The sequence below is a fragment of the Aotus nancymaae genome, unplaced genomic scaffold (genome assembly GCF_030222135.1).
Source record: "Aotus nancymaae isolate 86718 unplaced genomic scaffold, 86718_ANA_hifiasm-v0.15.2.pri h1tg000011l, whole genome shotgun sequence".
NCBI lineage: Eukaryota > Metazoa > Chordata > Mammalia > Primates > Aotidae > Aotus > Aotus nancymaae.
Window position 1 is genome coordinate 9,793,075 of NW_026988422.1, and position 13,315 is coordinate 9,806,389.

The 13,315-nt window shown below is 44.0% G+C and overlaps 3 protein-coding genes across 3 annotated transcripts in view; 2 read left to right on the forward strand and 1 right to left on the reverse strand.

Annotated features, from left to right (window-relative positions):
- HHLA2 (HHLA2 member of B7 family) overlaps positions 1-13,213 on the forward strand; it is a 122,677-nt gene extending 109,464 nt beyond the window's left edge. Inside the window, exon 9 of the mRNA XM_064374586.1 lies at positions 13,105-13,213. The gene's annotated coding sequence lies outside the window, so the exon portion shown is untranslated. The remainder of the gene's footprint in view (positions 1-13,104) is intronic.
- Positions 1-13,315, reverse strand: part of MYH15 (myosin heavy chain 15) — a 181,916-nt gene that overhangs the window by 23,941 nt on the left and 144,660 nt on the right. The window contains exons 35-36 of the mRNA XM_064374588.1: positions 2,304-2,496; positions 1,884-2,087 (exon numbers count right to left, since the gene is read on the reverse strand). Of these exons, the coding sequence (XP_064230658.1) occupies positions 1,884-2,087; positions 2,304-2,496 (397 nt within the window). The remainder of the gene's footprint in view (positions 1-1,883; positions 2,088-2,303; positions 2,497-13,315) is intronic.
- On the forward strand, positions 2,944-13,167 carry LOC135274144 (tubulin epsilon and delta complex protein 1-like). The gene is made up of 2 exons (XM_064374426.1): positions 2,944-4,134; positions 13,105-13,167. The coding sequence occupies exons 1-2, from the start codon at positions 2,944-2,946 to the stop codon at positions 13,165-13,167; spliced, it is 1,254 nt and encodes a 417-aa protein (XP_064230496.1).

Genomic DNA, 13,315 nt, shown 5'->3' on the forward strand with positions numbered 1-13,315 from the left:
GGGGTTTTGGTATCTCTGGACCCTGCTCACTAAATGCCAGTGGTACTCCCCAGTCATTGTGGCAATCGAAATGATCCCACAGATGTTTCTAAATGCCCCAGAATGTAGCAGTTCTGCCCCTAGGCGCTTTAATCCGTCCTTCACAATAATCACCAGAGTAAAACTTCCTAAAATGCAAATCAGATAACTTCACTCTTAGCTACTCAAAATTCTCCAGCAGATCTCCATGGGCTGCAAGACAAAATTCAAACTCCATCAGTCTCAGGCTCAGGGTCCCTGGTGGCCTGGCCCGACCTGTCTCAGCATGAGTTCTGCTCCTTCTGGCTACCCACCCTACCCTCCAGCATGTGAATTTCCCGTAGAATCCCAAACTGCTTCTCCCCACCCCCATGCCTCTGCCCTTGACTTTTCTCTCTACCTGGCTAGCTTCTTACATGTCCTTCATGACTCAGATGAAACATACTGTGCATCTACCTAATTCTTGGATTGTCAGGGAGGGCTTTCTGTAGGTGTGTGTTTGCTTGATCATTATACTCTTGAAAGTGTACTAGGTGATGGGTAGGAAGGCAGCAAACCACATTGCCATGTATGTACCTATGCAACAATCTTGCATGTTCTTCACATGTACCCCCAAACCTAAAACACGATAAAATATATTTTTAAAAAAACCCAATCTGAAACTGCAAATAAATAAATAAATAAATAAAGCGTACTACAGTTGTTTACTTTGATCTTCACTTTTTAGAGACATTCTGTGTCTATACCGTGCATAACTGTCCAGGCTATCGGGGGGTGCCCTAGAAACACTTACCACACAACCCACTCACTATAGGTGCTTGTCCTAGTTACTGTGGCTTCTTCTGATTCTAGGAGAAGAAGGATCTGAGGATTCTTGCTTCATGTCACTTACATAACCTTCCATAAGAAGCCAGAGTCTGGACAGCTTGTCATATGTCAGCTGCCACTCAGAATTGTTGGAGCTCTCCTTGCTCCAAGGCAGCAGCATTCTTTTTATCCTGGGATGCTGGGGAAGCACGTGGCTTAAAGGGAGCAGGAGAACCAGGAGCAGGACTGGTTCTGGAACATTAGGGACATCCAGCATCCTGGTGATGGAGGCCCTGAAAATCCACACTTCTGGCACAAGGCTTATCATTATGGGTTGAATTTTGTCTCTCAAACACAAAAAGGTATGTTGCAGTCCTAACCCCAATTTCTCAGAATGTGACCTTATTTGGAAATAGGGTTTTACTTTGTTTAAAAGGAAGCTGGGAAAAAAAGGAGGTGGGGAGTAAATGAGTTAAAATGAGGCTACTAGGGTGGACCTTAATCCAATGACTGGTATCCCTATAAAAAGTGGTGATTTGGACAGTGACAGACCCTCGCTGAGGGAAGATGCTGTGAAGACACAGGGAGAACACCATGTGAAGGCGGAGGAGTGGAGTGATGCATCCACAAGCCAAGGAATGCCAAAGATAGCCAGGAAACCACCAGAAGCTAGGAAGGGGCAAGGGAGGATTTCCCTACAGGTTTCAGAGGGAGCATGGCCCTGCTGATGCTTTGACTGCAGGCTTCCAACCTCCAGGAATGTGAGAAAATAAACTTCTGCTGTTTTATGCCACCCTGTTTGTGGTACTTTGTTATGGCAGCCTGAGGGAACTAATACGCTTGAGAACGAATGAAGAGTATGACCACGGCTCTGCTGCACAGGCACATCCAAGGCTTAACAAGACAGCTGTGCATGGTCCAAGGCTGCCCCAAGTGTGGAGACCATGGCCTGGAGACACAACTCTCCTGGAATCTTTCTCCAGGAGTTTCAGAGTACACACAAGGATTGACTGAGAAAACCAACTGGCCCAGGTAATAGGGAGGGTACATGGCCCCACCTGGGTGTAGAAAAGACTGATTCTTTCTGTTGCTTCCAGGAGCTCTTGTTCTGACAGCCTGCAGCTACGCTCTGTCTGCTCTTGCAAGGACCTTAGTTCCTCTAGTTCAGACTGAAGAAGAGAGTTGCGCCGCTCAGCCATAGCCACCTGCTCCTTCAGATCACTGTTCAGTTGTGTGCTGTCATCCAGCTGCATTTGAAGGTCCTGGGAGAGAAAAGATGGGTGTGGAGCACAGATCCCTCTAAGTTCAACATGGACTATGCACCTATGCGTTTATGCTGTGACCATAGTTTCATGTATTTGGACATAAGCATGCTCCTTCTCTCTGGAAAGATTAGATTTGTTGTCCTCATCTGTATTGCTGAACACAATCAGAAACATTTTCCACCCCCTCTACCCCATCTTACAGTTTTAAAATACCTTGATGTGAATCTGAAGCTGACCCAGGGATTTGGTTGCCTCTGACACCTGCCGGTTGGCACAGCTAAGCTGGAGTTCCATCTCATTGAGGTCGTCTTCCATCTTCTTCTTGATCCGGGTTGCCTCAACTCTGCTCTTAGCTTCAGAATCCAGACTAGACTGCAGGTAGGCAATGGTACACTGCTGTTTCCTCCTAATTTGAAATAACATTTGGAGTGGGGGAAATGACACACCCAAATTAATCAAATTTATCTGCTAGGTTTAAAACAGTACAAGAAACAGACAAAACATTAAAATCCAAGAAAAATTTTAAGTAATGAACAAAATGAATCTAAGGATTTTCATTTTAAAACAGAGAGAATGAGAAGTTAGGATAGTGAGTATATGTCCACCATAATGGACTTAAGTAAGGTTTTCAGACCAACTTCCCTGAAGAAGCCAGGAAAATACCCGGAGCTTTTCAAGGTTCCTGTGGGGAAGTGTTAGTTTTATCTGGGATTCCCTAAAGGATGGTCTAGGGCAAGCACCTGGGTTTCCTTGGATGGCTAAGGATGAAGGAAGGAAGCGCTTTCAGACAGCTGTAATATTTAAACTACTGGCGGCGGCGGCGGGCGATCCGAAGGAGACTGCTGCTGGCTCCATGGGGAGGCGGCGGCGGCGGGTGGACCCCGCGGCTGGGGCCCTGCCTGAGGCCATCGCCGCATTGAGTCGGTCGCTGCCCTCGGGACCCAGCCCCGAGATCTTCCGCCGCGCCAAGTTCGACCGTCCGGAGGCGACCCCCGCGCTCTGGCAGCTTCTCTTCCGAGTGCTCGCGCCACTCCCTCTGGACAACGCCGTGGCCTCGCTCGCCCCGGAGGTCCAAGCCCGCTTGGTGAAGTCAGCACTGCGCTCCCAGGGCTACCCGCGGCTGGCACTGGCACAGCTCCCTGAGGATGGCTCCCAGGGCAGCCGGGAGCTGCTGCTGGCTCTGTCCTGGCTCTTGGCCCGAGGACCTGTGCCTGAGCAGATGCTGGCCCAGACCCGAGTGCCTCTGCGTGATGAGATGACTGTGTGCCAGTGTGAGGCCCTGGTCAGCCCTGGCCCACCTGCACCCCAGGTGCGAGCAGAGGAGCCTGTGGATGTCCGCCACGTGCAGTGGCTGATGGGAAAGCTGCGGTTCCGGTGGCGCCAGCTGGTGTCCAGTCAGCAGGAACAGTGCAGCCTCCTGAGCAAGATCCATCAGTATACACGCGGCTGCCATGGGGACCAGAGCCTTGGTCATCTGTCTGTCGCTGAAGCAGAGATGCTCAGGGACCCAGAGGGAGGCCAGCAGCTGCTGCGGACTCTGGAGTGTGAGAACCGGCGCCTGGAGGCGGTCCTGGCATGGCGGCGCACAGAGCTGGTCTTCTGGCGGTGGATGGACACAGTCCTGGACACCTGTGCCCCCGGGGCGCTGGCTGCCACCTCACAGGGCACCTTCCTGCCCCGGATCCCTGAGCACAGGGGTGGCCAGTTGGAGCTGGTAGCGTGGGAGCTGCGGGCGCTGCAGGAGGAGCTGCAGGAAGCTGCGGAGCGCAGGCGGGCGGCCTGGGAGGCCGAGGCTGGAGGCTGTGGACGGGGGCCAGAGTGGAGTGCTGTGCGGCGGGTCCCTCGGGAGGCCGTGGAAACGGAGCTGGGAGCTCTGCGGCGGCGCTGGGAGCAAGACAGGGACCCGGCCCAGCCCCACGGGCCACGCCGGCTGGTGAGACGAGAGGATGGGGCAGCAGGGGACCGGGACCTGAGATTTTATCACCACCAGACCAGCTTTACAAGAGCTCCTGAAGGAGGCACTACACATAGAAAAAAACAACCAGTACCAGCCACTCCAAAAATGCACGAAATGGTAAAGAGCATCAACACAATGAAGAATCTGCATCAACCAATGGGAAAAACAGCCAGCTAGCATCAAAATGACAGGATCAAATTCACACATAACAATATTAACCCTAAATGTAAATGGACTAAATGCCCCAATCAAAAGACACAGATTGGCAAATTGGATAAAAAGCCAAAACCCATCAGTGTGCTGTATCCAGGAAACCCACCTCACAAGCAAGGATACACAAAGGCTCAAAATAAAGGGATGGAGGAAGATTTACCAAGCAAATGGAGAACAAAAAAAAGCAGGAGTTGCAATTCTCATCTCTGATAAAATAGACTTCAAAGCAACAAAGATCAAAAGAGACAAAGAAGGACATTACATAATGGTAAAAGGATCAATGCAACAAGAAGAGCTAACGATCCTAAATATATATGCACCTAATACAGGAGCACCTAGATACATAAGGCAAGTTCTTAAAGACTTACAAAGAGACCTAGACTCCCACACAATAATAGTGGGAGACTTCAACACCCCATTGTCAATATTAGACAGATCAACGAGACAGAAAATTAACAAGGATATCCAGGACTTGAACTCAGACCTGGACCAAGCAAACCTAATAGACATTTGCAGAACTCTCTACCCCAAATCCACAGAATATACATTCTTCTCAGCACCACATCACACCTACTCTAAAATTGACCACATAATTGGAAGTAAAGCACTCCTCAGCAAATGCAAAAGAACGGAAACCATAACAAACAGTCTCTCAGACCACAGTGCAATCAAGTTAGAACTCAGAATTCAGAAGCCAACCCAGAACCGCACAGCCTCATGGAAATTGAACAACTTTCTCCTGAATGTTGACTGGATAAACACTGAAATGAAGGCAGAAATAAAGATGTTCTTCGAAACCAACGAGAACGAAGACACCACATACCAGAATCTCTGGGACACATTTAAAGCAGTCTCTAGAGGAAAATATATAGCAATAGGTGCCCACATGAGAAGAAAGGAGAGATCTAAAATTGACACTCTATCGTCAAAATTGAAAGAACTAGAGGAGCAAGATCAAAAAAACTCAAAACCTAGCAGAAGACAAGAAATAACTAAGATCAAAGCAGAATTGAAGGAGATGGAGACATGAAAAACCCTTCAAAAAATCAATAAATCCAGGAGCTGGTTTTTTGAAAAGATCAACAAAATAGACAGACCACTAGCCAGACTAATAAAAAAGAAAAGAGAGAATAACCAAATAGATGCAGTAAAAAATGATAAAGAGGATATCACCACAGATGCCACAGAAATTCAAACCATCATCAGAGATTATTACAAACAACTCTATGCACATAAACTAGAAAACCTGGAAGAAATGGATAAATTCCTGGACAGTTGCCTCCTCCCAAGCCTAAACCAGGAAGAAGTCGAAACCCTGAATAGACCAATAACAAGGTCTGAAGTCGAGGCAGCAATTAAGAGCCTACCACCCAAAAAAAGCCCAGGTCCAGATGGGTTCACAGCCGAATTCTACCAGACATACAAAGAGGAACTGGTACCATTCCTACTGAAACTATTTCAAATAATCCAAAAAGAAGGAATCCTTCCCAAATCATTTTATGAGACCAACATCATCCTAATACCAAAACCCGGCAGAGACTCAACAAGAAAAGAAAATTACAGGTCAATATCCATGATGAACATAGATGCAAAAATCTTCAATAAAATACTGGCAAGCCGATTGCAACAGCACATCAAAAAGCTTATCCACCATGATCAAGTAGGATTCATCCCGGGGATGCAAGGCTGGTTCAATATACGCAAGTCTATAAATGTAATTCACCACATAAACAGAACCAAAGACAAAAACCACATGATTATCTCAATTGATGCAGAGAAGGCTTTCGACAAAATTCAACAGCCCTTTATGCTAAAAACTCTCAATAAACTAGGTATCGACGGAACGTACCTCAAAATAATAAAAGCTATTTATGACAAACCGACAGCCAATATCATACTGAATGGGCAAAAACTGGAAGCATTCCCTTTGAAATCGGGCACTAGACAAGGATGCCCTCTCTCACCACTCCTGTTCAATATAGTACTGGAAGTTCTAGCCAGAGCAATCAGACAAGAAAAAGAAATAAAGGGTATTCAATTAGGAAAGGAGAAAGTCAAATTGTCTCTATTTGCAGACGACATGATTGTATATCTAGAAGACCCTATCATCTCAGCCCAAAATCTCCTGAAACTGATAAGCAACTTCAGCAAAGTCTCAGGATACAAAATCAATGTGCAAAAATCACAAGCATTCCTATACACCAATAATAGACTTAAAGAGAGCCAAATCAAGAACGAACTGCCATTCACAATTGCTACAAAGAGAATAAAATACGTAGGAATACAACTAACAAGGAACGTAAAGGACCTCTTCAAGGAGAACTACAAACCACTGCTCAACGAAATAAGAGAGGACACAAACAGATGGAGAAACATTCCATGTTCATGGTTAGGAAGAATTAATATTGTGAAAATGGCCATACTGCCCAAAGTAATTTACAGATTCAACATTATCCCCATCAAGCTACCAATGACCTTCTTCATGCAACTGGAAAAAACCACCTTAAACTTCATATGGAACCAAAAGAGAGCCCGCATAGCCATGTCAATTCTAAGCAAAAAGAACAAAGCAGGAGGCATCACACTACCGGACTTCAAACTCTACTACAAGGCTACGGTAATCAAAACAGCATGGTACTGGTACCAAAACAGAGATATAGACCAATGGAACAGAACAGAGGCGTCGGAGGCGACGCAACATATCTACAACCACCCGATCTTTGACAAACCTGATAAAAACAAGCAATGGGGAAAGGATTCCCTGTTCAATAAGTGGTGTTGGGAAAACTGGCTAACCATATGCAGAAAGCAGAAACTCGACCCCTTCCTGACACCTTACACTAAAATTGACTCCAGATGGATTAAAGGCTTAAACATAAGGCCTAACACCATAAAAACACTAGAAGGAAACCTAGGCAAAACTATTCAGGACATAGGCGTAGGCAAGGACTTTATGACCAGAACACCAAAAGCATTGGCAACAAAAGCCAAAATAGACAAATGGGACCTAATCAAACTCCACAGCTTCTGCACGGCAAAAGAAACAGTCAATAGAGTGAATCGGCAACCAACAGAATGGGAAAAAATTTTTGCAGCCTACCCATCTGACAAAGGGCTGATACCCAGAATTTACAACGAGCTAAAAAAGATTTACAAGAAAAAAACAAACAAGCCCATTCAAAAATGGGCGAAGGATATGAACAGATACTTTACAAAAGAAGACATACAAGAGGCCAACAAACATATGAAAAAATGCTCATCATCACTGGTCATTAGAGAAATGCAAATCAAAACTACATTGAGATACCATCTCACGCCAGTTAGAATGGCGATCATTAAAAAATCTGGAGAAAATAGATGCTGGAGAGGATGTGGAGAAATAGGAACACTTTTACACTGTTAGTGGGAGTGTAAATTAGTTCAACCACTGTGGAAAACAGTGTGGCGATTCCTCAAGGACCTAGAAATAGAAATTCCATTTGACCCAGCAATCCCATTACTGGGCATATATCCAAAGGATTATAAATCATTCTACTATAAGGACACATGCACACGAATGTTCATTGCAGCACAGTTTACAATAGCAAAGACCTGGAACCAACCCAAATGCCCATCGATGATAGACTGGACAGGAAAAATGTGGCACATATACACCATGGAATATTATGCAGCCATTAAAAAGGAGGAGTTCGCATCCTTTGTAGGGACATGGATGAACCTGGAAACCATCATTCTCAGCAAACTGACACAAGATCACAAAACCAAACACCACATGTTCTCACTCATAGGAGGGTGTTGAACAAGGAGAACACATGGACACAGGGAGGGGAGCACTATACACGGGGGTCTGTTGCGGGGGAGTGGGGGGGACAGCGGGGGGGGGGAGTTGGGGAGGGATAGCATGGGGAGAAATGCCAGATATGGGTGAGGGGGAGGGAGGCAGCAAATCACACTGCCATGAATGCACCTATGCAACAACTTTGCATGTTTTTCACATGTACCCCAAAACCTAAAATGCAATAAAAAAAAATATATATTTAAACTACTTTCAATGGTGAAAAATATCTGAATAAGGCAGGAAAAAGTCACTCAGGTTGGAACAATTCCTGAGATGGAGCAATATTGCTATAATAGCCTGGACACACAACTCTCCTAGAATAAAATGATTATCTTTCTCTAGGAGTTTCAGAGTATACCCAAGGATTGGCCGAGAAAACCAATTGTGTGATATTGAATTACTTTAACACTTTACATTAAAACTAGAACTAAAAACGTATTTGCAAAGTGACAGAAGAACAATAGCTATGTGTTTAGGATGGCAATAAAAACAAAAAATTTGGGGAAACCATGGGAATTTTTATTTCCCAAACTGTTTGTAGTTTGAGACCATGTGACCGGATTCTGGTAAACGCACTGAGGGCAGTAATGAAGTTCACCATGCCAAGGCTGGCCCATAAGACATGGTCACTTGTGAGATCCTGCACTCACCCTTCCCCATTTTTACCAAACTTGATGGCCACATGTGGAAGGTCATGAAATCACAAAATGGAAAGAACCTGGGTGTTTTAATAACTCTGAATGTTACTGACCCACTCTTCAACCTACCTCACATTGGACTCAGACATAGGCAAAAATAAACTTCTGTTTAAGTCATCAGGATTTGGTGGTTAGGACAGTTTAACTGCTATAATTAACACATGCCCTGTTAAGCCCAAATCATGAAACAGGGAGCTGGTGCTGGACAGATAATAGAGAACAGAGGAGGCAAAAGTCTTTCTATTCTTCTTTCTCATAGAGCCTATCTGCACAAATTAGATTAGAACAGAATTAGATTCCATGTTGAATTGTCATCAAACCAGTTCTGAGCTCTGTGAGGTCGATCAAGAAGGCATACAGGCTGGGCACGGTGGCCCACGCCTATAATCCCAGCACTTTGGGAGGCCAAGGCAGACAGATCACTTAAGGTCAGGAGTTTGAGACCAGCCTGGCCAACAGGGTGAAATCCTATCTCTACTAACAATACAAAAGTTAGCTGGGTGTGGTGGCAGGCACCTGTAGTCTAACTACTTGAGAGGCTGAGTCAGGAGAATTACTTGAACCCAGGAGGCAGAGGTTGCAGTGAGCCAAGTTTACACCATTGCACTCCAGCCTGGGCGACAGAGCAGGACTCTGTCTCTAAATAAATAAATAAGAAGGCATATGGCATACAGGGAGAGGAGAGGGGTCAGAGTTTGAAGTTGATTGACAGGTGGAGGTACTACTTTTCATGACCCCCATTCTGCCCATCGGTGAGGGAGGCCTCAAAGCAATTATGGAAATGTATAGAAATTAACTCTGTCTGGCTCCAGAGCCCAGTGTGAGCACCTGTCCTCTGCCAGCCCCCTCTCCCTGGTCCTCACAAGCTGAGGTTGGTTATCTCGTGCCTATCCTTAGGCTCTGGGCTTTTGTTTGGCTTCCAGATCAGAATCCTATAGGGATTCTAGTACATAAATTAATATGAACTTTTAGGGACTGCATTATGTGTCCCCCCAAAATTCATATGTTCTTGCCTTAACCCCCAAGACTTCAGAATGTGATTATATTTGGAGATAGGGCCTTTAAAGTTGTAATTAAGATTAAATGAGGCTGTTAGAATGGGGTACTAATCCAATGGGACCAGTTCGTGTCCTTATAAGAAGAGGAAGAGACATAGGGATGCATGTGCACAGAGGAAAGAACAGATGAGGATGCACTGAAAAGGTGACCATCTGCAAGCCAAGGAGCGGCCTCAGGAGAAACCAAACCTACCAACATTTTGATCGTGAACCTTTAGTCTCCAGAGCTGTAAGGAAATACATTTCCGCTGTTGAAGCCACACATCTGTGCATTTTGTTATGACAGCCATAGTAAACCAACACAGGGATGCTCACACTCCACATCACCAGAAGCTGTTAGACACTTATCTGTCCTACAGTGGGAAACTCTCATTTTTGCCACAGCAGACTCTCCTTACACAGAAACACTGAAGCATCCCCAGCCTGATGTCAAAATCCTTTGAACGGAAATACATTCTACTTAAGCAGACAAACTGCGTGTTTCAAACTACACTTTTCCCACAGTTGTTTATGAAACTTCATGAGTGCCTGCAGACAAGTAAAAAGTGTGATGGTTTAAGAAGCATGGGTATAATACAGTCCCGGAGAATGGCTGCTAAACAATCAACACATTTCATACAGAGTCAAGAAATCTTTAAAATGAAAGCTCCCTCAAGTACATTCTTTAAGAAAAATGATGCATTCAGGACCAAGGGCAATATAGGAAGAAGTACCTTCTTTTTCCTAAAATGTAAAATATAATTTAAGAAACCAAATGCAAAGAAAAATCAAGATGACAGAACTTTGAAGAGCTAATGATTTTAAATCATTAGCTTATCATTTAAATCACTGACCATCCAATAGGTCATTTATTTCCCTCCAATATTGTTCATCTATGTCGGAGAAATAGGAGATTTTTTTTCTTAATCCAAATACACATGAGCTGGCTTTAAAATAATTAACAAGTTTTTTGCTACCATGTGAGTATGAGATTCTAATTTTCAAAAACCCTCGAAAATATTTTACTTAAAAGTGAGAAAAATTGTGAGCATATTCTGGCAGAGATACCCTCAGACAATAAAAGAAACCAAGTCAGATGGTGTATATAAATTAAGACCACGTGACAAAGTTTGACATGACTGAGTTCAGAGAAGTGGACTTTACAGAAGGAAAATACAATGGAACATTACTGTATACTTGAGGCTCTAGACCAGGGGTGGGAAATCTATGTGCTGTGGGCCAAATTCCACCATACCCGTTTATTTCCTATTCTCTATGGCTGTTTTCAACCTACAACTACAGTGTTAAGTAGTGGCCGCATCTCTGGCAAACAAAACATGTATCTAGCAAAGCAGAAAATATTTAACATCTGAGCCTTTAGAGAAAAAGGTTGCCTAGCCTTTCTGTTGGTGATCAAGCCAAAACAAACAAATGCAGTATGATAGAATAAGGAATTTCAGTGCCTCATTCCCAAAAACACCTCTCTGGGTTTGTCTGGGAGAGCAGAATATAGCTCAGAAAAACCACAGCTGTAAACCAGAGTGATGACTCTCACATTTCAACGTTTCCTCCAATCAGAGAATTCCCTGAAGATGCAGGATACACCTGACCAACGTTTTGTCAGCCTAGTCTTGGGCCATGCAGTAGGGCTTGACTAACATGGCAATTACGGCAATGAGTTGGCCTTCAAGCTGGCCTTGTTCCTTGTGTCTAATAAGATGGGAAGATCAAGTCCAGCTACCAGCTCTTCTCCTCCCATCGGTGACTGCATTGTCATCTCTCTACCTCTACCTACACCAACTATAACATTATTTATTTATTATAGAAATAAATAGAATACTCTATCCAAAAATGTCTATGAAGCCCTGACTAGAATATGAGACACAGCGTCTGGTGAACATTAAGCATTCCAGTATCTGTTGACCAAGTGAAACATATCACACACATCTGCTTGTACTTTTTACCACCAACAGGCCTCCAGGCTGGACTCATTCAGAATCAGTCCTCACCAGAGTGGAAGAGAGGGCCTGGCAAAAGAGAGTGAGTTGAATGAGTTACCTGGTTTACGGCAGTATCAAGATTTTGCCTTTGCCTTTGGGTCTCTTTCTCTTGCTTTCTTGGTCCCTTTGACTTACTTACCAGGTCCTGTCTTACCAGGCTCCTTCAGTTTCTGTGGAGTTAATGATGGGTTATATGGGCATTGACCTTGAACCTGATCTTGCCCTCAGGCAATATTTTCCTTGTTCTATAACTTCCCTGGCTTATTCTTGATTGTTCAGAATGTTGTGCTTGGCTTATTATTTTTTTTTTTTCCTGGCATTCTACTCAGTTTCCTTAAGATGCCCTGCTAGCCCCAAAGTCAAATTAAACTATCAGACTAAACCAAGGCATTTTGATGTGCTCAGAGTAGAAAGGGCCTGGGCTGGTATTTGTGATATCTTGTAAGATAAGCTCATCTTTTCTTTCTGGATGTACCTATTATAGTTATTATGAATCATTAACTAAATTTTATGAATAGCTGGTCCCCTGCCTCCAGCCCGCCCCTCCTTTTCTCAGCCCCTTCATGGCTCATGCCTGTTCTTCAGTTCTTTCTTCTTCCAGCCCTAGCTCTTTGGATCTCTGGCTTTTTTCACACTAATATTATTATAATTGGCAAACTGCTCTGTGACATTCAGATGTACCTGACGAGACACAGGCTCTCTGAGGATTCATTTCTCCTCAGCTGGGTTTATTTATAGACACAGGTCTGATATTACTTGGAATCAGTGTTATTTGTTGCTTTTTTTTAATCTGCACAAGGAGACATTCATTTTTATTCCTCGTGGAAATAAGTAGGGCAAATATCAAGGCCCAAGGTTTTTGCCCTTCATCAAAAAAATTCTTTTAGACACTGACTCAGAGCCTCTTAAGTAGATCAGAATTGCTCGCCACAGTCAGTCCTATAGAAGAAAATGCCAGTGAGTGAGAGCAAGGATAACTCAAAGCACACAGAAGGCCAAATTTGGCTTGACATCCTCATTAAAAAATTGACCCCCTTGAGAGATTTGTCTAAAAATGGGCTATGGGAAAGAGGTCAGTTCAATTGAACGTGTTAACAGGGTTTTTTTTTTTTTTTTAACTGTTTAACAAATACATTGAAAGTAAGTTGCCAGTTGAACCTCAGGCTCAAATGATTTTTCTTGCTGACATATGGCATTGACTTAAAGGAACAGATTAGATAATATAATCATCGTTAATTCCATGTGTTTATAATTGTGCCTTTGATCTACAGCATGTGAAGTGCTTTGCCAACATCAGCCTACTGATCTTCCTCACCACCTTCTGTGACATGTAGGGGCTGCTTTTATCCCCTCGCTTCACTGAGAAGCTAAGAAGTGGAATGTCTAAAATCATCAGCTTGTTATGAAAAAGCTAAGAAAAAATTCTGCAACCGATGAGTCCTGTCTAATTCAGTTTCCTGACTATGAAGACTCAGCTGCTTT

Excerpts from the sequence above, each read along its gene's own strand:
- LOC135274144 (XM_064374426.1), top strand. The coding sequence starts at position 2,944 with ATGGGGAGGCGGCGGCGGCGGGTGGACCCCGCGGCTGGGGCCCTGCCT. Across the intron at positions 4,135-13,104 it reads CACATAGAAAAAAACAACCA|CATGTGAAGTGCTTTGCCAA; the intron begins GTACCAGCCACT and ends TTTGATCTACAG.